Source organism: Diaphorina citri, unplaced genomic scaffold (genome assembly GCF_000475195.1).
Source record: "Diaphorina citri unplaced genomic scaffold, Diaci psyllid genome assembly version 1.1 scaffold130, whole genome shotgun sequence".
NCBI classification, from domain to species: Eukaryota; Metazoa; Arthropoda; class Insecta; order Hemiptera; family Psyllidae; genus Diaphorina; species Diaphorina citri.
Genome location: NW_007377567.1, coordinates 232,013 through 259,541, shown reverse-complemented (window position 1 = coordinate 259,541; position 27,529 = coordinate 232,013). Strand labels below are relative to the sequence as shown.

At 36.5% G+C, this 27,529-nt stretch overlaps 1 protein-coding gene across 2 annotated transcripts in view; it reads left to right on the top strand.

The window, feature by feature from the left end:
- Nucleotides 1–27,529, top strand: part of LOC103524977 (puratrophin-1) — an 81,507-nt gene that overhangs the window by 10,981 nt on the left and 42,997 nt on the right. The window contains exon 2 of one of the 2 annotated variants that reach the window (XM_008490021.2): nt 16,061–16,183. In XM_008490021.2, the coding sequence (XP_008488243.1) occupies nt 16,181–16,183 (3 nt within the window). In that variant the 5' untranslated portion in view covers nt 16,061–16,180. Of the gene's footprint in view, nt 1–16,060; nt 16,184–18,651; nt 19,312–27,529 lie in introns of those variants that run through there. The other variant, XM_008490020.3, reaches the window with a different exon arrangement.

Here is a 27,529-nt window from a genome sequence, read left to right as displayed (position 1 = left end):
TGAATTTTGTGCTTTTAAAGTATTTTTTTTTTTTTTAGTTCATGTTTAAACGTTAATCACTTACCTTTACCTTTGCATTTTGCAGTAAGAACATAACAGTAAACAAGTTTCTGTACGCTCTTCGAAAGTGTCATCTAGAATAGGTACTCGTATTGGCCTGGATGAAACATATGTGAAACAAGACTATCTCTTCAAAAGAAAACGTTGCACATGAAGATAGGAAAGGAAGACATGGTTTGTGCCAAGTATCGATATCCGACATGATATATCTCTATTAATATTCATTTGATTCTTTCTTCTTATACTTTTTTCCTCTCTTTATTTCATTTTCCCATTTCCCTTCTGCTTCTCTCTCCTTCTCTATTTCTTCCGTCTTCGTCTTCTTTTTCTCCTCCGAAGATCAGTGGTAAACTTCACTTCTTTGTTCTTCTCCTGTCTATGCTTTCGCTTTCCTCGATAATGTCCAGAAATACAGGGTTACGAAATGAACTTGGGTATGAAATTAAATGGACAGATATTAATATCTATGCTATTAATTAGTACACTATGGTACAGAGTCATATGATGATATGCTGCACAATGTATGCTGCAGAACCGTAACACGAAGTACTCGGAACCTTATCGTGTTTCTAATTTGCCCGCGACTTCAGTGTTCAGTTCTCAGTGTTTTGAATGGTCAGCAGCTTCCTCTGGTGCCCAATATATCTCTGGGTGGTCACAGAATCTTCTCCTCCCCCGTCAGTAAGGTCAGGAAGGTCAACTCTGTTGTTTCGGTCCGAAAATCATTTTATTTGGTCAATTAAGAGGATTGGAATTGTATTTCTACAAATTGGTTCTGTAGCAGTGGCGAAGATCATAACGAATGGTTTAATTTTGTCTGGAACTTTGGTTATAATAGACATGCTATATTTCTACAAATTGGTTCTGTAGCAGTGGCGAAGATCATAACGAATGGCTTAATTTTGTCTGTAACTTTGGTTATAATAGACATGCTCGCTCGAATCCAAGGCATTGTTCTAAGCGTATTTCTTTCCCTGCCAAACACGTCCAAACTTCTCCACTGCCACGAAGACATGTGAAACTTGATAGCTTAGTGTGAACTGCAAATCATCATCGATACACGACTCCTATTTCTACAAATTGGTTCTGTAGCAGTGGCGAAGATCATAACGAATGGCTTAATTTTGTCTGTAACTTTGGTTATAATAGACATGCTAGCTCGAATCCAAGGCATTGTTCTAAGCGTATTTCTTTCCCAGTGTGAACTGCAAATCATCATCGATACACGACTCGATCAGAATATCTTCACTGTGGGTCCTCATGCCATTAACATACTAATCGTTCAAACGTCAAGTAGACTTAATAGAGTCATAAAAACAACTATTCGCCGCTGAGAGCTCTTCAAATGTACAGTTAGAATCTAGGTGTCTAGGTCCTCTGGTGGATAACTTTTAAGGAATAAATTCTCACCAGCATTTACTCATAGGACATTGCAGGCAAATTTACGGCACTTATGTCAAAGTGTGTCAGTCCTAGGTAACACTAACCAACACTATTGAATTTGAGTGAGTTTCAGCATCAAAATTTTCATGGGAAATGAAATATGTACTCGTTTCGGTCCGAATTAGAAAATTAAATTCGAATAAATTTGTTTTTAAATTGGCCCGTTCAGTCCTTCACTATTTATTTTATAGTATTCTCTTGATCTCTCTAGAGATCGGTACGATACATTATTTTAGGATAGGTACTACGGCATGTTTCTACAGAAGGCTAATGCTTACTGCGAATTTTATAACTCGACAAGAGACTTCCGTGTTTATATTTGTCACTGTTGACAACTGTTATATAACTTCAAGTGCTTGAGGAAATACTTTCGAAAATAATAACTAAACAGATATATTGGTATAACGATGAAGAAAAAGATGTACCAAACCAAGTACATACCTATGTCGTTTGTAGGTATAATTAGAACTATGTTATTTGTTATTATATTGAATAGATAGATTGGATGGAATCTTTCAGTATTTAATCTTACCAACCACATTATTTCTGCGTAATCAGTCACCAAGTTTTAAAAAATTATCCAAAAAATCACCGTGTCCAAGGGAATTCAGAGCCTAACCGTCTGCTTTATAAGAAAGAGTAAATATGTCCAAGATGTATCAATAGTCATAATTTTCTACAACGATTCCTTGCGTGCAAAAACATGTGCAAAAGTTTCTTAATGACGCGCTTTGCTGATCTCTTTTCAGTTCTCTTGAGTTGCCCATTTCTTGTTTGGACCAAACTACCTCCCTAATGGCATTCATTAATACATTAATGCCATTAGTACGTCTACTCGAAATGCATTAGTCCGATTTTCCCAGGTTGTTAAACATACAGGCAATCAATTTTCATGATGGAATGAATCACTTATTGCGTGCACATACGTAACTGGGCGAGAGACAGAAATGGTTCAAGTCCTGTTATCTGGGGAACGCAAAGTTTTGCACTGCCAATCCAATGAGAGCTATATTAAGCCAAGATCTGCTTTACATTGACAGTAATAACACTTCATCTTAGTTGTTACAGTAAGTATTTCTAATTTGTTTTCCCTATGTGTATGATTGGAGTTTGAGATGCTCTACTCGGTCGCCCAGATTAATCGACAAATCTAAAACATAGTTGGTGTCCCAGGTCAGTGGAGGATGTGAGACATGAGGTCAAAACTAAGGGCATATGTAATTAGCCTAGCACGAGCTCATTTCTGTGGCCCGTAAAAGCCCGCGAAGGCCCGTGTAGAAGGTCCCACCTGTGGGTTAAATTTTTACCTTTGCGGCCAGCCAACTCTCTTCCTTGGTCTCTTGTGGCCCTCGGGTGTGCAAAGGTTGGACAACCCTGGCCTAGTGCAAAACATGACTTCGTTGGTCTTCAAAAATCAGATCGTTCCAGGTTGATAACATCTATACCTACTAGTCAGCAAAATTTTCATTTCTTGGAGGTATTTTTTCTCCCTTCTCATAATCCTTGTTTTGTCTAGGCCATCGTGTACCAAATTCGGTCACTTACCAGAGCTTACTTCGACAAATGCTGTGAAAACGTCCGATGCAAAGTTTACCGTAGCTTACCATACACCAGAGAAAAGCTAACCTACGTCTACGCGTCTACTTGGAAGAAGACGCATGCATATAATTTGTTTTTCAAAGTGCACATTAAGCTTAACATGCACAAGATCTTGCAGTACAGCACTCACATGCTAACACAACCGACTTGTAATTTACAACCTAACGGGTTCGAGTCATTTGTTTCTGTTGTTTGCATAATGCTCATAATGGTATTACGAATATTATGAGACATGCTCTGGTATCTCACATTGTCTTGCTCACGGTTATTTCGTGTGTTTACAACCTAACGGGTTCGAGTCATTTGTTTCTGTTGTTTGCATAATGCTCATAATGGTATTACGAATATTATGAGACATGCTCTGGCATCTCACATTGTCTTGCTCACGGTTATTTCGTGTTTGATCATCAAGATTAATTTAGTCTTGGAGGTCAAGCTTATGGATCCAAGGCATATGAAGCCCTTTTCAAAGTGGAAGACCACTTTTTAACCTACATACAGCATACATCCCCATAATTAAACAAACTTAAGGAGTCAATGAAATTGTTTCCATTGGTTCCATATCAATCCACCAATGCCCTGAATCAATCGCGAGAACTTCCTCTAAATAGGTATTTCTAAATTGTGTATCTTATGTAAGTTGGACTTCAATCGTCTCATTGAACACTTTAACTAGGTACATATTTATCTAATAATCTAACTTTTTTTTTATAACATGTTGTTGGCGCCGACAGTCTTGAAAACCAAGGAATCATCTTCGTATTAGTCTCATTATAATCAAATTCCGATTCCTAGACGCAAGTTAAAGGTGTCCGTAGATAATAATGGAAAAAATTATTACTGGAATCTTATTATTCAAAGACATTCCAACATTTCCAACGATTCCTGGCAAGATGACCAATACAGCTCACAAACAATATCCAATACCACTCCTCAGTACCAAGGAGCTATCAGATAGCCTTAACAATAATACCAAGCCATTTCACATGTAACATGTAACTCATAGGTGTACGCCATGTACCACTTATTAAGATTAGAAATATGAAAAATATCAATAAACAATAAAGTGGTGATATTTATTGATACAAAGAGAAAGTGTTGTCTCAGTTGAAGATGGTACTCACACAAAGGTCATAAAAAGCTGTGACTTACTCTTATGAAATGATAGTTATGTACACAATACGGATTAACATGAGAACTACCGGAGCTGATTGTGCCAGGGCTCTGTCGAAACGTAGGCGTAGGAGGGAATACTTCAGTAAATGATTTTGATTTCTTCAAATATAAATCGATTCCAAAGAATTCTTTGCTGGGATATGATTACGATTAGAAATGTTTTGTAGATGAGAGTAAATCAGGATAATTCTGAATCAGGGAATGCTTGTTGTGAAAAATCCTCAAATATGAACCCAAGTAAAATAATATGCTCTATAAGAATGTTCTCTTTTAGGTCTGATGTTCTTTTGCTCAATTGAAAGAGAAATCCAAAATATACCAGGAGTATTTTGCTGAAGATGTCCTCATGAAGGAATCGGTACTGGAAGGATATCATTCAAACTTCACGGCAATGTTCCTTTAAAAATTTAGGAGATTGGTATACCTACTTGTTTACTTACTTTTGCTACGATATCATTCAAACTTCACGGCAATGTTCCTTTAAAAATTTAGGAGATTGGTATACCTACTTGTTTACTTACTTTTGCTACTTTTTTTGTAAAATCTCCAATCTTCGTGAAATCCACTTGTAAAACCTCTATTGTGGACAGAACCCTCACGCCATACTTTCCCAATATTGAAATAAGCATGATATTTAATGAAATGGTATTTTAATGGAAGAAACAGAGGATGTAGTAATTAATGCAGAGGAAACTTATCTGTATAAACAACTGAGGTAATGAACCTAATGTAAACAACCAAGCTCATCATATAAATATGAAGCTTGTGAAGTTGGTAGATAAATTCGAACCTTATGAAGTAGATAGATATTGAACCTCATTATAAAGATCCTAATGTGGGTAAATATGAGGATATGAATATCGTATCCTGCAATAAAATGCGTGGTATTGGTATGTAATTAACATGAAGATGAGAAACTTGAACCTTTGGACTTTGGAGCCTTTACATCTTTAGATAGTCAATTTGATTTGGCTTATAATACCATATGCCTCTGTGACCTTAGTAGGTCTCTTCATAAATTCTTTATCATTGTCTAAAAAGACCAAGAATACTTAAACTGACAGATTTTCAGATTCACCACTAGAACACATCAGAAGCTGACGAACTTGTCAAGATAAATATTATGAATCAATCAGTATCTAAGTATCTGCCTACAGTGCCTACTAATACAACAGTTTTTTGAGTTTTTAGTCCCCGAAGGAGTATTGTTCACCGATCCTACTTCAACATGCCTGACCTGTGATGTCATATCTCACACATCCTACCTCAATTATTATTCCTAGTCTCGTAATCTGGCAACACCCATGACTCAGTATGACATCCATATCAGGTATCGGTAGTAATAACTCCTCCAATCTTCCTACTGGATGTTCGTCAATACTCGACACCTCTGTGACTGATTCCTCGAAGTCAAATCTGCCTAGGCTACAGGTGAACTAATACATAAGTTCCAAGGACTCATAAAAAGTTCATTTGAATTTGGATATAAGGTATATCGAACAAATATTTACAACTTTGAAAGGTAAATTTAGATAATACTAAAATCTCTTGAAAGTACTGAAATTAGAAGATTACATTTCACGAATCTCTTGTTCTGGCAACAAAAGAAACCAAGGAGCTTACCTTACCAGTTAGTTGTAAACTAAAGAACCTTAAAACTATCAAATTTCAGAAAATATTATATTGTTCCATGCAATTGTGGCAGATGAAGACAAAAGGCACTATACTACGGATAGGATTCATACCAGCAGTTGAATAGGTCATGAGACTCATGAGAGCCAATGCAGTTCCGCTCTTGGTGGACCCCCCTAAACCTTAAAACTATCAAATTTCAGAAAATATTATATTGTTCCATGCAATTGTGGCAGATGAAGACAAAAGGCACTATACTACGGATAGCATTCATACCAGCAGTTGAATAGGTCATGAGACTCATGAGAGCCAATACAGTTCCGCTCTTGGTGGACCCCCCTGATTTGATTCTACAAGTAAGTCATCTGGTTGCAGAAGATGACACTGACCTATCGGTATTGGAGAAAAACCAGACCAGATTAATCTCTCTGTCATAGACAACGGCAAAGAGTTACCCAACTTGATTCGATTCAAATTACTATCTGCCACCACAAATCTCTTTAACCCAACACCTATAATTTGAATAGTGAGAGTTTCGAAATGAAAAGGTGTTAAAAAGTAAAAACATGCTCTTGATTCCATTTCGAAACTCTCCAACACACTTTTTTTGACTTTTCTATTAAACTCTAGTACTATGATTTACTTGAACATGTTGAGAAATTTATGCACAGGCGAGAAATTTGTTAGGCTGCGTGTTGCTCAAGATAAATCACACTGATAATCCTAGGATAAAACACTTGGTGCTCTCTCTAACTCCTTCGAGCATCTAGATCTGACAAAAGATAACGTTTAGGCCCGTGCTCCCTAATAACACTTCATCTTAGTTGTTACAGTAAGTATTTCTAATTTGTTTTCCCTATGTGTATGATTGGAGTTTGAGATGCTCTACTCGGTCGCCCAGATTAATCGACAAATCTAAAACATAGTTGGTGTCCCAGGTCAGTGGAGGATGTGAGACATGAGGTCAAAACTAAGGGCATATGTAATTAGCCTAGCACGAGCTCATTTCTGTGGCCCGTAAAAGCCCGCGAAGGCCCGTGTAGAAGGTCCCACCTGTGGGTTAAATTTTTACCTTTGCGGGTGCTCCCTTTATGATTTGTTGGTCAAAGGTTGACACTGTTTTGCCAACATTATTTTGCTAGCAACATGTAGAAATCGCAAGTTCGGGGTGTTTTTAATTTGACCAGCTCCAATAGATTAACTAATCAAAAATCAATTTTAGCGTATTTTTTAAGTTGCAATTCAGCATATACATATTTATTGTTTCAAACTGAGCATTTATCTACCCAATGAACTTACCTATTGTACCGTGCAAAGTCACTCCTTCCTGAAAAAGAATTGTGCAAGTCTGGCATCCTGTGTCCCAATGACTCTATCGGGGTGACTATAATATTTGCCTAGATGCCTCTTAATCCTCAGTATTTATGTTCGGCCTGTCTTCAGTTTCTAATTACAAGATCTCAGAGATAAGCCTCGTGATTTATACTTATTGAAAAACAACGCGCACACTCGCGTATGCTTTATGAATTTGCATATGGAATTCTGGAGCAGGTTTTTATTTTATTGTGTTGAAGAATTATGATCTTTCTTTCTTTTTGTGCTTAAAAAAGGAAAAAATAAATCGTTTCAACACTTGAGCCCCGTTTGGAGTGTTTGAGTCCCTTATCAAGGTGTAGTATCAGAAGATTTGACATATTGATATGATAATCACTAAGCTTTGGCAAAGTGATAGCATAATTGATGCGTTCATATTAATATCGCGCTTGAAGGAACAAAAAATCTTTGCAAAATCGACCAGATTTTACGGTTACTTTTCGAGAACTTCCTCTAAATAGGTATTTCTAAATTGTGTATCTTATGTAAGTTGGACTTCAATCGTCTCATTGAACACTTTAACTAGGTACATATTTATCTAATAATCTAACTTTTTTTTTATAACATGTTGTTGGCGCCGACAGTCTTGAAAACCAAGGAATCATCTTCGTATTAGTCTCATTATAATCAAATTCCGATTCCTAGACGCAAGTTAAAGGTGTCCGTAGATAATAATGGAAAAAATTATTACTGGAATCTTATTATTCAAAGACATTCCAACATTTCCAACGATTCCTGGCAAGATGACCAATACAGCTCACAAACAATATCCAATACCACTCCTCAGTACCAAGGAGCTATCAGATAGCCTTAACAATAATACCAAGCCATTTCACATGTAACATGTAACTCATAGGTGTACGCCATGTACCACTTATTAAGATTAGAAATATGAAAAATATCAATAAACAATAAAGTGGTGATATTTATTGATACAAAGAGAAAGTGTTGTCTCAGTTGAAGATGGTACTCACACAAAGGTCATAAAAAGCTGTGACTTACTCTTATGAAATGATAGTTATGTACACAATACGGATTAACATGAGAACTACCGGAGCTGATTGTGCCAGGGCTCTGTCGAAACGTAGGCGTAGGAGGGAATACTTCAGTAAATGATTTTGATTTCTTCAAATATAAATCGATTCCAAAGAATTCTTTGCTGGGATATGATTACGATTAGAAATGTTTTGTAGATGAGAGTAAATCAGGATAATTCTGAATCAGGGAATGCTTGTTGTGAAAAATCCTCAAATATGAACCCAAGTAAAATAATATGCTCTATAAGAATGTTCTCTTTTAGGTCTGATGTTCTTTTGCTCAATTGAAAGAGAAATCCAAAATATACCAGGAGTATTTTGCTGAAGATGTCCTCATGAAGGAATCGGTACTGGAAGGATATCATTCAAACTTCACGGCAATGTTCCTTTAAAAATTTAGGAGATTGGTATACCTACTTGTTTACTTACTTTTGCTACTTTTTTTGTAAAATCTCCAATCTTCGTGAAATCCACTTGTAAAACCTCTATTGTGGACAGAACCCTCACGCCATACTTTCCCAATATTGAAATAAGCATGATATTTAATGAAATGGTATTTTAATGGAAGAAACAGAGGATGTAGTAATTAATGCAGAGGAAACTTATCTGTATAAACAACTGAGGTAATGAACCTAATGTAAACAACCAAGCTCATCATATAAATATGAAGCTTGTGAAGTTGGTAGATAAATTCGAACCTTATGAAGTAGATAGATATTGAACCTCATTATAAAGATCCTAATGTGGGTAAATATGAGGATATGAATATCGTATCCTGCAATAAAATGCGTGGTATTGGTATGTAATTAACATGAAGATGAGAAACTTGAACCTTTGGACTTTGGAGCCTTTACATCTTTAGATAGTCAATTTGATTTGGCTTATAATACCATATGCCTCTGTGACCTTAGTAGGTATCTTCATAAATTCTTTATCATTGTCTAACAAGACCAAGAATACTTGATTTGGCTTATAATACCATATGCCTCTGTGACCTTAGTAGGTCTCTTCATAAATTCTTTATCATTGTCTAAAAAGACCAAGAATACTTAAACTGACAGATTTTCAGATTCACCACTAGAACACATCAGAAGCTGACGAACTTGTCAAGATAAATATTATGAATCAATCAGTATCTAAGTATCTGCCTACAGTGCCTACTAATACAACAGTTTTTTGAGTTTTTAGTCCCCGAAGGAGTATTGTTCACCGATCCTACTTCAACATGCCTGACCTGTGATGTCATATCTCACACATCCTACCTCAATTATTATTCCTAGTCTCGTAATCTGGCAACACCCATGACTCAGTATGACATCCATATCAGGTATCGGTAGTAATAACTCCTCCAATCTTCCTACTGGATGTTCGTCAATACTCGACACCTCTGTGACTGATTCCTCGAAGTCAAATCTGCCTAGGCTACAGGTGAACTAATACATAAGTTCCAAGGACTCATAAAAAGTTCATTTGAATTTGGATATAAGGTATATCGAACAAATATTTACAACTTTGAAAGGTAAATTTAGATAATACTAAAATCTCTTGAAAGTACTGAAATTAGAAGATTACATTTCACGAATCTCTTGTTCTGGCAACAAAAGAAACCAAGGAGCTTACCTTACCAGTTAGTTGTAAACTAAAGAACCTTAAAACTATCAAATTTTAGAAAATATTATATTGTTCCATAAAATTGTGGCAGATGAAGACAAAAGGCACTATACTACGGATAACATTCATACCAGCAGTTGAATAGGTCATGAGACTCATGAGAGCCAATACAGTTCCGCCCTTGGTGGACCCCCCTGTGCTATGATTCAGATATCGCCTACTGATAACCATTTGACCAGATTAAAATCCATATCTACTGGTACTCTGGGATCTGGAGAGATGCCCGGGCCATTGAACTTGGCCTGGAGAAGACATTGAGGAAATCATATGACGAAATGACAGATAAGTATCTGTCATCGTAAGAAAGGAATTCTGTCTAATTTTGTGTCTGCCAAAAGTATAACCTTTCATGACACAAAAGGACCAGAAAATCATCACGTCTTTCAAAACCTTCTTCCTTCTTTGTGTCTCTTTTCTTCTTATACTTTTTTCCTCTCTTTATTTCATTTTCCCATTTCCCTTCTGCTTCTCTCTCCTTCTCTATTTCTTCCATCTTCGTCTTCTTTTTCTCCTCCGAAGATCAGTGGTAAACTTCACTTCTCGACTTACTTCTTTGTTCTTCTCCTGTCTATGCTTTCGCTTTCCTCGATAATGTCCAGAAATTCAGGGTTACGAAATGAACTTAGGTACGAAATTAAATGGACAGATATTAATTATTAATATCTATGCTATTAATTAGTATTGAGAAAGGAATTCTGTCTAATTTTGTGTCTGCCAAAAGTATAACCCTTCATGACACAAAAGGACCAGAAAATCATCGCGTCTTTCAAGACCTTCTTCCTTCTTTGTGTCTCTTTTCTTCTTATACTTTTTTCCTCTCTTTATTTCATTTTCCCATTTCCCTTCTGCTTCTCTCTCCTTCTCTATTTCTTCCGTCTTCGTCTTCTTTTTCTCCTCCGAAGATCAGTGGTAAACTTCACTTCTTTGTTCTTCTCCTGTCTATGCTTTCGCTTTCCTCGATAATGTCCAGAAATACAGGGTTACGAAATGAACTTGGGTATGAAATTAAATGGACAGATATTAATATCTATGCTATTAATTAGTACACTATGGTACAGAGTCATATGATGATATGCTGCACAATGTATGCTGCAGAACCGTAACACGAAGTACTCGGAACCTTATCGTGTTTCTAATTTGCCCGCGACTTCAGTGTTCAGTTCTCAGTGTTTTGAATGGTCAGCAGCTTCCTCTGGTGCCCAATATATCTCTGGGTGGTCACAGAATCTTCTCCTCCCCCGTCAGTAAGGTCAGGAAGGTCAACTCTGTTGTTTCGGTCCGAATTAGAAAATTAAATTCGAATAAATTTGTTTTTAAATTGGCCCGTTCAGTCCTTCACTATTTATTTTATAGTATTCTCTTGATCTCTCTAGAGATCGGTACGATACATTATTTTAGGATAGGTACTACGGCATGTTTCTACAGAAGGCTAATGCTTACTGCGAATTTTATAACTCGACAAGAGACTTCCGTGTTTATATTTGTCACTGTTGACAACTGTTATATAACTTTTCCTGATAATGGTGGCTATGTATCTAGGTGCTATCTTTTAGCATTTAGCCCTGATAGATGCCTACTTTTCAACATTTTAGTTTTGATTCCCAATACCCGTACTTTGGATACTCTCAAGGTAATATTCCGCCAAGCCAATGGCTGGAGTGAAAGGAACGGTATAGATTAATATTTTGATTTTGAAAACTCCTACGATAGCGAATGCATATCTTCAGTGTGCATAATCTAAATGGAGATCCCACACTCAGCACTTAGTGTGCATTATTACGAGTGAATTATGCACAGGCTCTCACCACCCACTGAGTCATATTAGCAGAGCGTGTATTGTACATAATTGCATTGGATTCCAATTATCACGGGTAGAAATCCATTTTCCTGCCCTCCGAGGAGAATGTGTCAGCGGAATTGTTACTAGCTTCAAAAACTGTGCATCCATGATTGCAAGTGTAAAGAGCACTAGGGCACTATTTATTTTCAACATCCAAAGAAAATAAACATAAATCAAAAGGTGTTTAAAATAAAATCTAAAGTTTGCCGGTGATTCAAACTGCCGATGCCGCCATGAATTCACGATAATAATCATGAGGGCCTTATCTTCCATCCGTTGTTTATTTTGAAATTTTTCGTAAAATCGCCCTCGAGTGATTTCTAAATGAAATATTCGCGGAAACCGACTTTCAAGCTTATTCGCCATTTTAAATTAATTTCTTTATGATTTCTTACTTAACCTTCAGGTGGAATGTTTTGTTTCCAAGATTTATGATCTGTTCAAATAGATGCCAGGTGAAAGAGAAGAAATTTAAGTCATCTCTAAATCTCTCAATGCCCACCTGTTGTAAACCGGGAATTATAACAGGAACTTTATTATGAAATGGTCCAGGCTGGTATGCAGGATGGGTTAGTGTGTCTCAAGTATGATTTACTTGAACATGTTGAGAAATTTATGCACAGGCGAGAAATTTGTTAGGCTGCGTGTTGCTCAAGATAAATCACACTGATAATCCTAGGATAAAATACTTGGTGCTCTCTCTAACTCCTTCGAGCATCTAGATCTGACCAAAGATAACGTTTAGTCCCGTGCTCCCTTTATGATTTGTTGGTCAAAGGTTGACACTGTTTTGCCAACATTATTTTGCTAGCAACATGTAGAAATCGCAAGTTCGGGGTGTTTTTAATTTGACCAGCTCCAATAGATTAACTAATCAAAAATCAATTTTAGCGTATTTTTTAAGTTGCAATTCAGCATATACATATTTATTGTTTCAAACTGAGCATTTATCTACCCAATGAACTTACCTATTGTACCGTGCAAAGTCACTCCTTCCTGAAAAAGAATTGTGCAAGTCTGGCATCCTGTGTCCCAATGACTCTATCGGGGTGACTATAATATTTGCCTAGATGCCTCTTAATCCTCAGTATTTATGTTCGGCCTGTCTTCAGTTTCTAATTACAAGATCTCAGAGATAAGCCTCGTGATTTATACTTATTGAAAAACAACGCGCACACTCGCGTATGCTTTATGAATTTGCATATGGAATTCTGGAGCAGGTTTTTATTTTATTGTGTTGAAGAATTATGATCTTTCTTTCTTTTTGTGCTTAAAAAAGGAAAAAATAAATCGTTTCAACACTTGAGCCCCGTTTGGAGTGTTTGAGTCCCTTATCAAGGTGTAGTATCAGAAGATTTGACATATTGATATGATAATCACTAAGCTTTGGCAAAGTGATAGCATAATTGATGCGTTCATATTAATATCGCGCTTGAAGGAACAAAAAATCTTTGCAAAATCGACCAGATTTTACGGTTACTTTTCGAGAACTTCCTCTAAATAGGTATTTCTAAATTGTGTATCTTATGTAAGTTGGACTTCAATCGTCTCATTGAACACTTTAACTAGGTAGATATTTATCTAACTTTTTCTTATAACATGTTGTTGGCGCCGACAGCCTTGAAAACCAAGGAATCATCTTCGTATTAGTCTCATTACAATCAAATTCCGATTCCTAGACGTAAGTTAAAGGTGTCCGTAGATAATAATAGAAATTATTACTGGAATCTTATTATTCAAAGACATTCCAACATTTCCAACGAGTCCTGGCAAGATGACCAATACAGCTCACAAACAATATCCAATACCACTCCTCAGTACCAAGGAGCTATCAGATACCATTAACAATAATACCAAGCCATTTCACATGGGCTGAAATATGAATAAAATTGGTGTAATTTCAGGTACTCAAGAGCTTTAGTTTATCTTCACACTACATATTTACGAGAATTCATTGGGAATTGTACACTTTCTGAGATTCTGATACGAATTCCTTCCCGCAGGGTTTGTGCTGCTTCTGGGCAATTTTTTCTTACTCATGCTTGAGGTTGTGAGTTTGTCTAATTACAAGCAAGTACAGAGACACATTTCATATAACGCCATGAGAGATGAACTTTCGTTTTGACAACTTTTATTTTGGTCGTCTTGCCCGATTAGACAATACAACCAATTTGACCGTACATTAGAAATTGGATAATACAAGTTCCAAGGTAACAAGACCTTCAATATCATAAATGTGATAAAAACTTGGCGACATTGTCGATTGTCATGCCGCTCTTGTTCTGTCCATTCACGGAAATATTTCAATTTGTGAATCGCCTAGGGTTGTCAGACTTGGAAAAGAAAGACATAAATCTCGTGTTTTTTGTGTGCCCATATTTTTAATTAATGCCTCGTGCAAGAGACTTCATAATCGAAGTTGTTCAAATTGAATACTCTTTCCATTCACTCAAAGTTGATCTCAGATCAAAGTTTATATCAGATGGCCTGGTAAGCTTGTTGACAAATAGGAACACCTCTTTTATAGCTTCAGGACTTGCTACTATTTTACTTACAAGTGAATTGGACAGTATTATTATGATTGATCATATTTGATTTTCACTTTATTTTTAGTCATTCTTGTACGACTTTTGGGCTTGCCAAGTTTCGCCTGGTTCCTAATTTGAACAGATAGAAACTTGACTTCCACTCTAACCATTCACCTAAGATCGTCCTCATATTTGAACTTTGTATGACTATATCCGATGGTTTATTGAATTTTATATCACAAGTGTTGGTGATATCGCTATTCTCTGGTATTACTTAAACTTGCCCTTCAGATTTGAAAAACGGGTCCTTTGTTCCTATATAATACATAATGCCGCCTGGTTCCTAATTTGAACAGATAGAAACTTGACTTCCACTCTAACCATTCACCTAAGATCGTCCTCATATTTGAACTTTGTATGAGTATATCCGATGATTTATTGAATTTTATATCACAACTATCACAAGTGTTGGTGATATCACTATTCTCTGGTATTACTTAAACTTGCCCTTCAGATTTGAAAAACGGTCCTTTGTTCCTATATAATACATAATGGTATAATGTGTTTTTACCAAGTTTTGCCAAATGCCCGTTGGATCACTCTCTATTTAAAGCTTCATTAGATACTTTATATTAGTACTTGAGAATTGGAATACATAATGCTATAATGTGTTTTTACCAAGTTTTGCCAAATGCCCGTTGGATCACTCTCTATTTAAAGCTTCATTAGATACTTTATATTAGTAGGTACTTGAGAATTGGAATACACATAGCTCTATGCGTATTCTCATTCTCTTTATTACACAATGACCGAGCAGGTCCTATTCTTTCCTTCTTCTGCCGCCGATCTCGTACATTAAATTGATTTACTATCTGGCATACCCGGCGGTGTCCATTAGACTAATTATGGACATGGGCAGTCACGTGACCTTATGACTCTTTCTTTACGAAAAAAAATAAGAAATTGAAAGTTTTGCGTGTGTGGGCAAAGATCTATTTGGTCCTCAACGAAAGCAAGAGTGATCCAATTATTTGGTCTGCCTCTGCCTGGGGGATATTGGGTATTTCATGCTTTGTCTTCATTTCGTAACCTTTCCGTATTACCGTGGAGAGGTGAAAGTGCTTTCTTTCCTGACTCCGCAATGTATTGAGTTGTAGACAAAGACAAGTGTTGTACCCAGTGACCTTGTGTTTCATTGTCCGCACACTAGCGATAGTGTTGTCCATGAAAATGTATTGTCAATACGATCCATACACTATCAATATTTTTAACAGCATTGTCAATAGTATTGATAGTGTGTGGGCTGTGGGTGATATAATAACACAAAGGTGAGGTGTTGTATTGTAGTTTCTCTTGTGGGACTTTTTTAGTCCCAACGATAGTTTATCGCAGAAGCTAGATTCAGTCTTGAGACCCAGAACGATGTAAAATATTTATATTGTAACCAATCAGCCCCGCTAGAGATCACCAGTAGTTATAAGGTATGCCCATATAATTAAACAACAAAAACAACTCAATGGTTCCCAGGAAGAAAGGCCTAAGTTAGTTAGTAGCAAAAGTAACATGTGCCCTTCTTTTTGAGAAGGATTCAACTACTATTTTACTTGATTTGCTCTATGTATAAACCTACTCTATATCTGTATAAGATAACGATCTTCAGAATACAGTGCAACTAATACTGTTAATGTTCTTGTTGACAGGTACTTTCCTGGCTGAAAAGTAAAGGCGCGACCACTCTGAAGAGACATGCTTCCCTGGCCAGCACGCTACCAGCACTCAAAGCACAGGAGCAGGATTTCGAGAAGTTCTACTTCATATCCATGGTAAGTCAAAATAAATTTAATTCGTAAAAGGCCAGCCACTTACTATCAGGTAGACCTGACAGGTCCTGACCTGACAGGTCTACCTGATACTTGAGCACACACACTATTATATAGACCTGACACGTGTTTCTACCTGATAGTGAGTAGCTGGCCAAAGGTGTGATGGAACTTGGCTTGGCGCACTGTCAATGCTGCACGTTCAAGTTATTTCCAAGTTCCTAGTAAACAAGTGATGACCAGAGGGCTCGCTCCCGATTTATTCCGGGAGAGAGTCTCCTCGGATACGGGGATGGAGTATCCTGGTTTGGATGAAGAGTAGATATCGTTCAATCAAAGAAGAGATGAGGCTTTCGTTTGTTCGACTGAATTTATAATATTTTTTTTTTTTTTTTACAAAGAAGTCGGCTGTCACAGACATATCATTATAATATTTAGTGATGACCGGGTCCATAAAGTGAGTTTAAACCCCATTAAGGTTGAACTTTTGGATTTAGTGATTAGATTGGTTGACTAATAAAACATAATCAGCTTGTCAGATTGCTTAATCCAATAGTTTAACTTAACCCTTATCTTGACACTGTAGCACTGTACCCATAGGCCATAGGGATTTTAAATTCACTTTGTTGACCGGCCGCTATCATAAAGTGATGCTCTCTTCCTCAAGTCATGTTGCACATTGCATACATACAATAAATTCACGGCGCTCATACAAATCCAAGGTGCACGAGCGTTCGGTATACGACGCCTGGTTTCAGGTTTGAGTGCTTTATGTAGTACAGCTCAGTGCATTGAGTATTGCATAGCCTTTTTCAGTTCTCTATTTACTATGTACGTATGTTTTACTATTTTGTCTTCAAATAATCATTTATTGGGATAAATAATATAAATATAGGTATTCTAGAAGAGAGGACTGTTTATTTAGTCACCAGAAACTCGGGTCGGGGAGGTTTTGCAGTTGAGTTGTACTTATCGTATTAAGTGTGACGGTTTTATAATTTTATTATGATTACCGTTAAAGAAAGAACGACTAAGTATCGAACTGAATATACCTAATTATTACCTACAATATCCCTTGTTTGATGGCCGCATCATTTTACCTCTGAGTTCAATGAAATAATGTTTTTCACTCGAGTTGTGTCAGAACTTCTGTACCTGTGTATTATTATCACAATACAGGTTATTATAACGTCGATCAGGGCCGTTATCAGGGAAGTTCATTCGGGTCCATTTGTCCCGTTCCCGGCTGCTCGGCCTCCTCATAGGATATCCGGACCAGTCCATCCCCAAAGGAAAATAAAATCCGAGTTTTTAAAAATTTTCAGACATTTTTTGCGAAGAGGGGCTCATTTTTGGAGTTAGCCTTAGACCCCGGTTAGGCTTTAAACGGCCCTGACGTCAACAGCAAAGAGCTAGGATTTAATTGAGACAAACTGAGGAGGATTCGCGTAATTTCCGATGCAAGACTTAATCACTTAATTATGGAATAAGCAGGCGTTGCTTAATATTACACGTAGGTCATAGGTCTCTTAATTGTTCAATTGTATAATTTGCAAGGATATGTCGGTGTCTAGTGTCTACATATGTAGGTCTATGTCCTCTCGTTTAGTAGCAGATTAGCTACCGACATAGTCTACCTACATTATTGAATTAATTATTGCTAAGGAGGGTCTCCGGTCATGAATGGGTGTGTTCGCAATAGTTGCATGATACTGGCGCATATCCCACCCATGCAGTTTTGAAATATATTTTGAAAATATCAGCCTTATTTTAGAGATTTGGTAGAAAAAAACATTAACCGCTAAGTTCTTATTATCCCAAAAGCGAAGAGAAACGAACGTTATCTATCTAGGATAAAATCCACCCCGGGCGGAAATTGAACCCACGACCTAGCGATATATCTGCCTTTAATTTTTAACCATTTTTGATGATTATGACCCTATGAACAGGAAGTGAAATGAAAGAACCTTCAAATCGAACTCTTTTTATCATGCTGGGCACATTGCATATCCCATCACATATTCTCAGGCGGTAGCTCCCCTTGTTCAGCTCAAGTATTCCATATCTCGGATAGTGTCTGTGTACCGGCACATTGCATATCCCATCACATATTCTCAGGCGGTAGCTCCCCTTGTTCAGCTCAAGTATTCCATATCTCGGATAGTGTCTGTGTAGTCACATTAGTTGCATTGCTCAGATTCCCTTCTTCAGAACTTGAAATATTTCTGAGCATGCATGATGCAAAGCTGAGTGCAAGTTGTGCTTGTGCAAGTCTGCAAGTTAGATTAGTAAGATTTTAAGATTACAGTATAGATTAGTATGCATGATGCAAAGCTGAGTGCAAGTTGTGCTTGTGCAAGTCTGCAAGTTAGATTAGTAAGATTTTAAGATTACAGTATAGATTAGTTGGAGTTAAAATGTGAGCGAGGAAGGTGTGTGCGTTTGCGTTATATTTTTTTCAACTCGATTTATTTTATCGCGCGATTTTTTCGTGAATTTTTTCAGTGAATAAATTTATTACTAATTAAATTTGTGCATTTTATTTTGTTTTTTATCAAATGTATTTTAATTTTCTTAAAAATAATGAAAAGAAATGACCGTGCCCAATGGTCAGTCATACAATCGTTTCTTTTATTTCCATCAATTTTATTATTATTTTACGATTTACGTGTAATAATTAAATATAATTTTTAAAACTTAATTTTGATTGTCCCATGCCGGAGCAATAATATCCTGTAAATTAACCTATGATAAAATGTAATATTTGGCATTTAGTGTTTGATTTAAGTGAAATTTGTAAATCAGCTTGGAAATAATTATCATCTAATTTCTTAAAATCAATAAATTTCAACATCAAATTGTGTGCATTTTGTTCATCAATGTGAAACTAACTTCAGCCAGCCGCTGCTTATAAGGAAATAAGGATGGATGATCTGAACTGCAAACTGCTCTCGGTGAAAATCTACGACCGTGATAGCGGCTTGGACTCCTACTCCAGGGTTTCCAGTTCGAGTCTGGACTGTTCTTCCCCGTCCTCTCTATCCTGTAGGGTGAGGAGACTGAGGGACAATGTTCGGGTCACCCGGAGACGTAGTGCCATGCTCCGGGCATCATCTGTACCAGTCATTCGGGTAATTGCCCCATATTTACGGTGTTTACCCTATAATAAGTATTTTTCTTCATTAGGACTCATAAATTGTGTTCAAAGTGGCAGGCCTAGATTCACCCACCTTACTCGTGCATCCTGCCCCTTGGTTACAACCTGTTTGGTAGCTCCGTTAGTGGTTAAGTGGATGGTAATCAGGAAGTCGTGGGTTCAAGTCCCGACGGAAGCATGAGCCATGCACTTAAATCCTCAAAATTATTTGAGGATTCAACCGCAGTAATAGAATTAAAAGCTTTAGTTTGGTTCAAATGAGCTTAGTTTAGAAGTCTTTAACCTTTTCTTTAAGAAAGTTTTATAAAAATCCACCTCGAAAGCTAAATTTTTCCGCCCTTCATGACCTGAACATGTAAAATTGTCAGACCCAATTTCAATATGTCAATTCAAAACTGGATCATCAGAATCTAGAACTAGGAGCAAGATGTATTGAGGGTCTGCATTCTGCATTTTAATCAGTAACTGGCAGCCAGATTGCTTTTTTTTCTGTGCTGCATTTTGGTTCAATCAAATCGAATATCGTTATTTTAATGACGTAACTTGTCGCGATATGTGACAGAAAAACCGGTACATTCAACTTTTAGCTCAGAAACGCACAGTCTGCATACATATTATACAGAAGTCAACAGTATATCGTGCTCTACAGTCAATCCTGTGAGATCTGAGATGAGACAAGTTTTTGTTAAATCGATTTACCGACAGAACCGCGACCTAGATTGCTCCAATTTGAGTTTATATTGCAGGAAACAACTATAAAGAGCTTATATGGCCTCGTTTGTTACGTTATTGTCTGAATTCAGAAAAACGATGGCAAAGGGGCCAGTTTTAGTTGGAATGAAATAAAATCGATTTACCGACAGAACCGCGACCTAGATTGCTCCAATTTGAGTTTATATTGCAGGAAACAACTATAAAGAGCTTATATGGCCTTGTTTGTTACGTTATTGTCTGAATTCAGAAAAACGATGGCAAAGGGGCCAGTTTTAGTTGGAATGAAATGCCTGCCTTGAAAATATGCAAGTGTTGTTGTCATCATCATAAACAATTGCTTATCTGTGCTCTAGTGAATAAAGGTCTCTGTTTATTCCTTCATTCTGTCTTGTTATTGAGTTTTGTCATCTTAATCTTGTTATTGCAAAATGCTAAGCATGTGGTTACTTTGTTTTTGATAATTTTACACAATGGATCACATGTTTTTATTGCGTTTTTGTACGACTTTTTAAGAATAAAAATTTGATCTTCATTATGGGTGGTGTAACCGTACAGTCTGATCAGGTGTAACAGCAGTCTTCGTGACAACACTAAAGTACCAAAATTAAAACACCATCCTAACTGTATAATCACATTATTACCTACAGGTTACGGAGCATGTATGGCTGAGAACAGCATTGCTTCATCTCTGAGATCACAGCAATAAATTAATTTGATTTTATTACCAAAACCTTCTAATGATCAACAAAACGTGGTATGGTACTAGATAGAGAGATGAGACAAGTTTAGTTATATCTTCCCAATATATCCTCCACACATTGGATGGTGGATATCAGGAATGGTCCACTGACCCGTTGGCACTGTTGGCAGTCTTCAGGAATACACGTCTGGAGATGGCTCTTTTTTCCGTGTGATTGGCCGCCCTTTCTCTGAAGAGGTTCTATCAAGTTTTTCGTGGACATTTCAACTCCTCAGTTTGTTTTTCTCATGAGACCGAGTGCAATTCGAAATAACTAGCAACACATGATTGTCTTAGGCTTTGGCCGTCCGAAGGGGCGATAGCTCGAGCATCATGAGGACGATGGAAAGAATATGGACGAAGTGTTTTTTCTATAAAAACAAATTGTGCTAGAAATTGAAGCCATCCCTACTAGTCAACACTAAAGTTGAACTTCCCACTCTCTGCGTTTTTTAGCAACTTCCTTAAGCAATACAAATTCTTCACTTTTATAATGAAATTTTAAGTCTTGTAATTGCTTTATCTACGTTTATTGCATAATTATTTTTTGCATTCATTTAAATTTTGGTACCTCTACACTTTTTGGTGTTGAATAGTTTTGCCTGAATCCTAATAATCCTATGAAGTTAGAACCCCTCAGGATCTTTACCATCTGATAGGCTGTATGTTGTATCAACAATCCTTATCTATTGTACCTACTTACCTACATGGCCTTGTCCAAGTTAACTTTGATAAAAAATAATTGATTTCTCAATTTTCTTGTACCAAATATGGAATTGGTATTCTTTAGGTATGTCGTATGTCTCCTGAAATGTAGGACTTTTTTTGCACATTGCACCATTTTTCCCCCGACCTAGGAGCAAATACATATGTCTCAATCATTAACTAATTAAAAATTCTATAATCAATACCTGTGAGACTTTATGTAATTACATAAAATATAAACCCTCATATCTAACCTAAATATGTCAAACCTAGACTGAGTTCTAGATACTTGGAGATCTTTTAAAAAGAATCACAGATACCGATGTTGCCGTGTTTAGCGAATGTTGTACAGTATGTAATGGTTAATAATATGTTACCAATTATACATTTCTGTCCATCATAAGCAATTAATTGCTAAATTACTTCTAGATCTTCTTTTTAAGAATATGTGCTGTGTATTGAGGTCTCCTTAAATCAGTTTCATTTACTTCCTCAACTATGTAGTATGTAGGTACTTTACATTACCTACTTTTGATATGTTGACCGAAATTTTTACCACTGTCTTCAATGTTCCCAGCTAAATTTCCTTGAGGGAATGCGGTGTTGGAATGTTCTATTATCGGTTGTCATACTTGTATTCCTTGTCAAGTAAGAAGGGGTTGGAATTTAACTGTGTTGTTTTGTTAAAAAAAAAAAAAAAAAAAATCACTACAGGCAATCTGTACTTATGGCTATAGTATCTAGGTTTTTAACACTTTTACTGCCACTGTCTTTAACCAGCAATCTCTTTGCTACCGACGAGTACCTACATATATCATTGGGGTAAGAAGTTCAAGTTCAGCAACTACCAATGATAAGAAATGATCTCAATTATTTTAATGTTCAATGATTGCCCTTGGGGTTTGGTCTAATTTAGCACACCTACACTGAGGCCTGAGGAGTGAACGTGTTGAACCGTGTATTTATCTACTAAAATATTTCAAGCAACTTCCAAAATAGATGATAGAATTTGACTCCAGTACTAGTAAATAACAAATCCTGATGCTTATATCTGAAATATTTATGAATCAAGAAAGTTCTTTCTTTTTATGATTCAAGATTTTAAAATTCACACCCATAAAATTTAGAAGTAACTTACTTACCCACACATATTGGGCAGTTAGTTGTTTTAATATCTAATTTCTCACCTAATAGGTAATAGTAATTAAAGTGCTTCTGTATTTTTTTATTGAAAGCTAGGTAGGCGTGAATGAAGAAAATATAAATCCTATTGTTATTGAAATTATTTTGCAAAGAATAGTAGGTATACTAAGGTACATAAATGGAAGTAAAGAGAATTCCCAATACAGTAAAAATTAACATCAACAACGTTATGTAAATTTAAATAAATAAATAGAATTGTAGGTACTAGTTATAGCGTAAAAGAAACAAACCTCTAATCTAATAACGAAAAGTAGGAACGTCTGTGCACTATGTACCATCTGCTAAACATACCCAGGACTGCAACAATAGATGTTAACATAAATAGTAACAAATATGAAAGTGATTCGCGGTCCTAGGTTCGATTGGAATTCGGTTCAGAATTTTTATTCGATCAATGCACTTCACCGTATCACATAGCTAGCAGTGATAACTGGCATTAAACATATGGGCCACATATCAGATATTATCTGGAATTTCTAAAGCAATAAAGCCAATGGTAAATTTGTATTCCAACCAGGAACCACAGGAAACCAGGTTATTGGCGTTTAGTAGGTCCAGTTCATAGTTTTTATATCTTTTTCATCAATCCTTATTTTGCCATGGAAATTTTTGCGATACCCATCGTGTAAAATTTTCAAGATTGTAGGTTCAGAGAAAAAGTAATATTTTGGTGGACTTGCCCAAAAATACAAGAGAACTAGTGCTAAGAGTGAACTAAGAGGTTAAGAAAGAGCATACCTTACTAATTCGGCCATAAAGTTCACTAATTTGGTACTAAAGTTCAAAGTTTGGTACTCTAGAGTCTAGACCTGACATGGCTGATTTGGTAAACGTTTGAGATCTTCCATAAAATAAAAACTGAGAGATGACTAGTATTTGATAAGAACTATTTAACTTTGTTATGATGCTAGTGATACAAGAATTAACATAGCATTTAAGACTCTAATTTACCTCCCCATGCTCAATTGCCCAACGTGCAATGTGTTTAATTCCCCAAAATCAATCCGATCTTCAGATTTGATCCTAAATCTAGTCCGATCCTGGTCCTCGGAAAGTGTGTAAACATGAGAAATTTATGATATCGCTCCGTGCGTATCTTCTTCCCCAAAATCAATCCGATCTTCAGATTTGATCCTAAATCTAGTCCGATCCTGGTCCTCGGAAAGTGTGTAAACATGAGAAATTTATATCGCTCCGTGCGTATCTTCAAACGTGTATACTGGTTTGGTGTCCATTGAACCGGCACTTCCAAGTTCTCAATGGCTTCTTCCATTTAGATCTGAAAGTTCTTCGGATTCTGATGTGGGCCATATCACTATTTCACATGCAAGTGGCGGAGATTTGAACCTGGCAAGAAGTTCAAGTTTATATCTGATTTTTTTTTTTTAGAAATACAATTCGAATTCTGGTCCTCCGTCCGTCGATTTGATTATTGGATTTTGTAATTGAAAGCTGGTAATTTTTTGAGAAAGATCTAGTGTTTTGGTGGAAAGTCATGGGCAGTAGATACCAAACTTCTCCAAATTACCTTTTTCATAAGTATACAAAGTCCTCCGATTTGATTTTTGGGTTGAAAATGAGTCCGTGTACTCTATAAGAGTGCATAATTGCATACATCACGTGTAAAATCCTTACCAGTACACGTAAGATTAAAAGTAACTACAATGTCAACATTCTTGTGTACCCAATACCCACAGTACAAGATGTTCACTAATTACAATTAGTATAATAATAACATGTGCTTCATGTCATGCATGTCTGTATGTCACATTTGACATGCTATACCCCAACCCCGCTTCTATTGACACCCTACCCTCCCTATTCCTGTACCTACCCTACTGTAATGTACCCTGTACTTACCCTAATGTAGGAACCTCTCGATTTTTCATTCAGATGTCTAGATTTCTTTTCATGTCTGTCTACATACTCTACATCTTGCCATACAGGACAGCTGCAGTGAAAAATTAACTCAAATCATACATCTGGATTCCTGTTGTTATTTTTAGTGCGATTTTATTGTTTGTTTCCCTAAAAATACCATTAATTTCAAAGAACGGGATTGAATATTTTGATTATTTTTTTGAAAATCAGAACGGAACCCTCTTTTCGTGTTTGCCACTTTCAATTAAATGAAACAAAGTAAGATCTAAATTCAATCTCGGCCATTTTTCAATTAGTTTTCCCATGAACAAATTTTCAGTTTAGACAAAGTCTTGATCCGTGATAGACGTAGACCACCGAGGTTGAGAAACACCGAGCATGGTACATATTTGTACTGTGATCGTCTGATCTGTCTGCGACCAAAATGTGCATTGTGCTCTTGACTATTAAACCACACAAAAAATGTCCAAATCTCGTCACCTAAATTCTTTTACCCTGTTGGTCTCAATTCCTACTTTAATTTGCAAAACCTCATTCAATCTAAACTTGCAATATTCAATATTGCAACTTTTATAGGTACTCCCTACATGGAGGCTAAAGTAGATAATTGTTTCATTTTAGTTTATGCAATCGAAGTAATAAATCCAGCTAGATTTATCACAAGTAGGTATTAAATCATCCCCTCGCTGTCTACAGGGCCTTTATAAATCTTCATCTGCCACTAATGCCACTATATCAAGAGAAGGGGGACTTAGGGGGTACTTTGACACTAATTAGGCTTAATGTTCGCAAATCACGACCAGGGTCAGCACTAATTTAACTTGATTTGTGCTCTATTCACAATAGAAGTATTTAAGAGAGTGACTGGGGAGAAACTGATGTGATTGAATTGATGCTTTTTTCCGGATGTCAGGGAAATTCAACCATTAGTTTTGTACATTTATTTTGAAACATTAGGGTGATTGAAGAAAACGAAAATAACTAGATAAATATATAACTAGATAAATATATTTTGGCATATGCCATGTTTTACCAATTACAATTGTGTATAGCCAAAGCCAAACGGAGGCAACTTCAAGGTATTTATATTATTTTATCTTATGTATACTTATTTATTTTTTTATCGAACTCAGTACCCTGGAAGTATCACACCCATCAGTTTAGTTAATGAGGGGTAATTAAAATGAAAATAGAAGCTCATTATTGTATTATCGTTATTTTTGGTAATGAGTTAATAAATTATTTACCTACTGGAGAAAATAGAGATAAGGGACTTGATGAATGAGACGTCAAAGATAAGAGATAAGCATAACAAAAGTTGAAAATAATACTCGAGATTAAAATACTTCAGTACTTGAGTGCATTTATTTGTCTAGTTGATACCTAGTGGGAACAATATTCTAGTACATTATGTGTTGAATCTTTAATGAATCAATGAAACCTACATATGTAATGAAATAACAATTAAGAGCCTACATATCCTTCCAATTCCAATCACACAAAATTTAAAAGCCGGGTTCTTACAGTAAGGGCTACCAAATAACTGAGGATGATGGTCTAAACAAGGCATTTTAGGTACTTAAGTCATTTTTATAGTAAACGGAAAATGTGCAAATCTTTAGACAAATGCCTTCTCCCGTTTCACCCTCTACTCTGAACATCAGTAACTCAAGTACCTTTTCAAGCACCTAAATGTCTCTGCACTTAGGGATAGGGATACACTGGGGGGTACTGTTATTCTTTGTGCTATCAATCAAACAATGGGTACTGTTAGTAGCGGGATATTAGCTATAATAATCGGTGGGTCTCCAATGTCCCCCAGTCCCCTCAATATAAAGTGCTCTCTATGGGTATTTATTAGCCCTCCTTACCAGCATGCGGGCTAGCAAAGGATGAGCTCAGGTTACCTAGGTTTGCTATTTGTTATCTTGTGAGTTTCTATTGTAAGCGGTTGCAGCTGCTCCTACGTCCTGAGTCTCCAAAGATATTATCTGGAAAGAGTTCAAAAATGGGTGTGTTTTCCCCTAGATATTTTGTTCTAAACTGTCCTCCTTGTTATACCCTAAAAATATGCCAAAAGGGTTCAGTTTGTTACCTGGAAGTTAAAGTCACTGGTTGAACAATCGGACTGTGAAACGGGATATAAACAGCTTATACCGTTAAGGTACTTCAGATGTTAACCCTTGGACCTCAAAATGTCTTATGTCCTTAATAGACGCGTACAGAGGACGTCTTGAGATTATTCCAATCCGCGGTAATCCAAAGGTGATTCCAATGCTAAGCTGATTTGGAAGTTTGAGCTTTATGACAAATAATCCACTATTGATCTAAGAGACTGTTAGAGAGGGACCTTCACAAAGATACCCAGGCATCCATCAAGATACCATTGTTAGCCAAACTATTGGTTGGATAGTGGATACACAATGTATCTGATCCAAACCATTGCTATCTTCATACCAAAGTATTTGTTCACCTGTGGTGCCCACGGAATGGCATGAATTTCCCTTTCCAAAAGTGAGTCACTTTTATTATTGACACCATGAAACAGACATGTGGGCGGCAATTTAGAGAGATTTCATATAATAGTAACAGAAACCATACTCTCTCTTCTAGAACATGAAACTCATTTATGGACTCAGTCAAAGAAGCTCGTAATAATTCTGCTTCAATGTCTCAGAAATTCTTGCAAGCATGCAACAACATTTCAAAGACAGAAAGTCCTCTTCAAAGGCAGTATTTTCTTACTCCTCTTCAAAGATTCTTCACGAATAGAGAAATTCCTTTTCAGTCTTTGAAAATCTTTTTCTAACTCTGACACATCAGCAGACTTCATGAGCCTTGAAATGTCTACCTTTATGATTATATAAAATATCGTGGAACCTAGTCAAATAGAAAATAAGGTAAGCCATTACCTTTATGAGTTCAATCCCCGTCCTGAGAATTGGATCAC